The sequence below is a fragment of the Etheostoma spectabile genome, chromosome 8 (assembly GCF_008692095.1).
Source record: "Etheostoma spectabile isolate EspeVRDwgs_2016 chromosome 8, UIUC_Espe_1.0, whole genome shotgun sequence".
Taxonomy (NCBI): Eukaryota; Metazoa; Chordata; class Actinopteri; order Perciformes; family Percidae; genus Etheostoma; species Etheostoma spectabile.
The window spans coordinates 18974732-18975546 of NC_045740.1; the positions used below are offsets into that span (position 1 = coordinate 18974732).

Consider the following 815-nt stretch of genomic DNA (forward strand, 5'->3'; position numbering starts at 1 on the left):
GGGGGGGGTGGTGGTCTTTCTTGAATGCGCTCTGTAGCTTTGTATTTCAGATGTTGGGTTGCAATGTTACTTTTCTTTTTCTTTATTTTTGGGTGTAATGGTGAAATTGCATCTGTATTTTTATTTTATTTTTTTACTTCATATAGTCAAAGTGTAAACGTCTGTTTATTCTACTGTACATGAGTAATATTGTTGCTTCTGGTCCCGGCAGCGTGGAGGGAAACGGGATCCTCATGTGCTCCATCGACAACCTGCCGGCTCAGCTCCCCATCGGAGCCACCGAGTACTTTGGAGACCGACTGTTCCCCTACATCTGGGAGATGGTAAGATGGGTCCGAGGTAAAAACGTCACGTGATCTCTGCTTCTGGTTGAGTTCGCTGTGGGAGAGCGCTGCACCAGGGCCGGTGTCAAAATGTTCAAACGGGTTTGATTAACATCAAGCCGGACCGAACCGCTTTAACAACTTTTACCACTAGGTGTTGCTCTTGTCTCAGCCGCTCCCGAGCCAGACTTTCCATAACGAGAGTGTGGAGACTCCAGTCCACATGGTGGTGGTTGTGCGCCATGACTTTTTACAATTGACTGTAAAATTAATGAACAACGCATCTGGTTTGAGTGCTGGAAATTGGCAAATTCGCTTTCTATCTGGTCTCCAGCAGGGGGGGTAGTCCTTAAACCTGCATTATATCTGGTCTCCAGCAGGGGGGGTAGTCCTTAAACCTGCATTATATCTGATCTCCTGCAGGAGGCGAGACGTGCGGTTGCAAGAGGAGGTCGGTTTCTGTAGAAGTCTATGAGAAAGTGACCCACTTCT

The 815-nt window shown here is 47.4% G+C and overlaps 1 protein-coding gene across 5 annotated transcripts in view; it reads left to right on the forward strand.

Moving 5' to 3' along the window:
- Positions 1 to 815, forward strand: part of aass (aminoadipate-semialdehyde synthase) — a 33252-nt gene that overhangs the window by 15835 nt on the left and 16602 nt on the right. For all 5 annotated transcript variants that reach the window (XM_032522900.1, XM_032522903.1, XM_032522904.1 and 2 more), the window contains one exon: positions 212 to 323. In XM_032522900.1, coding sequence (XP_032378791.1) covers positions 212 to 323 — 112 coding nt within the window. The remainder of the gene's footprint in view (positions 1 to 211; positions 324 to 815) is intronic.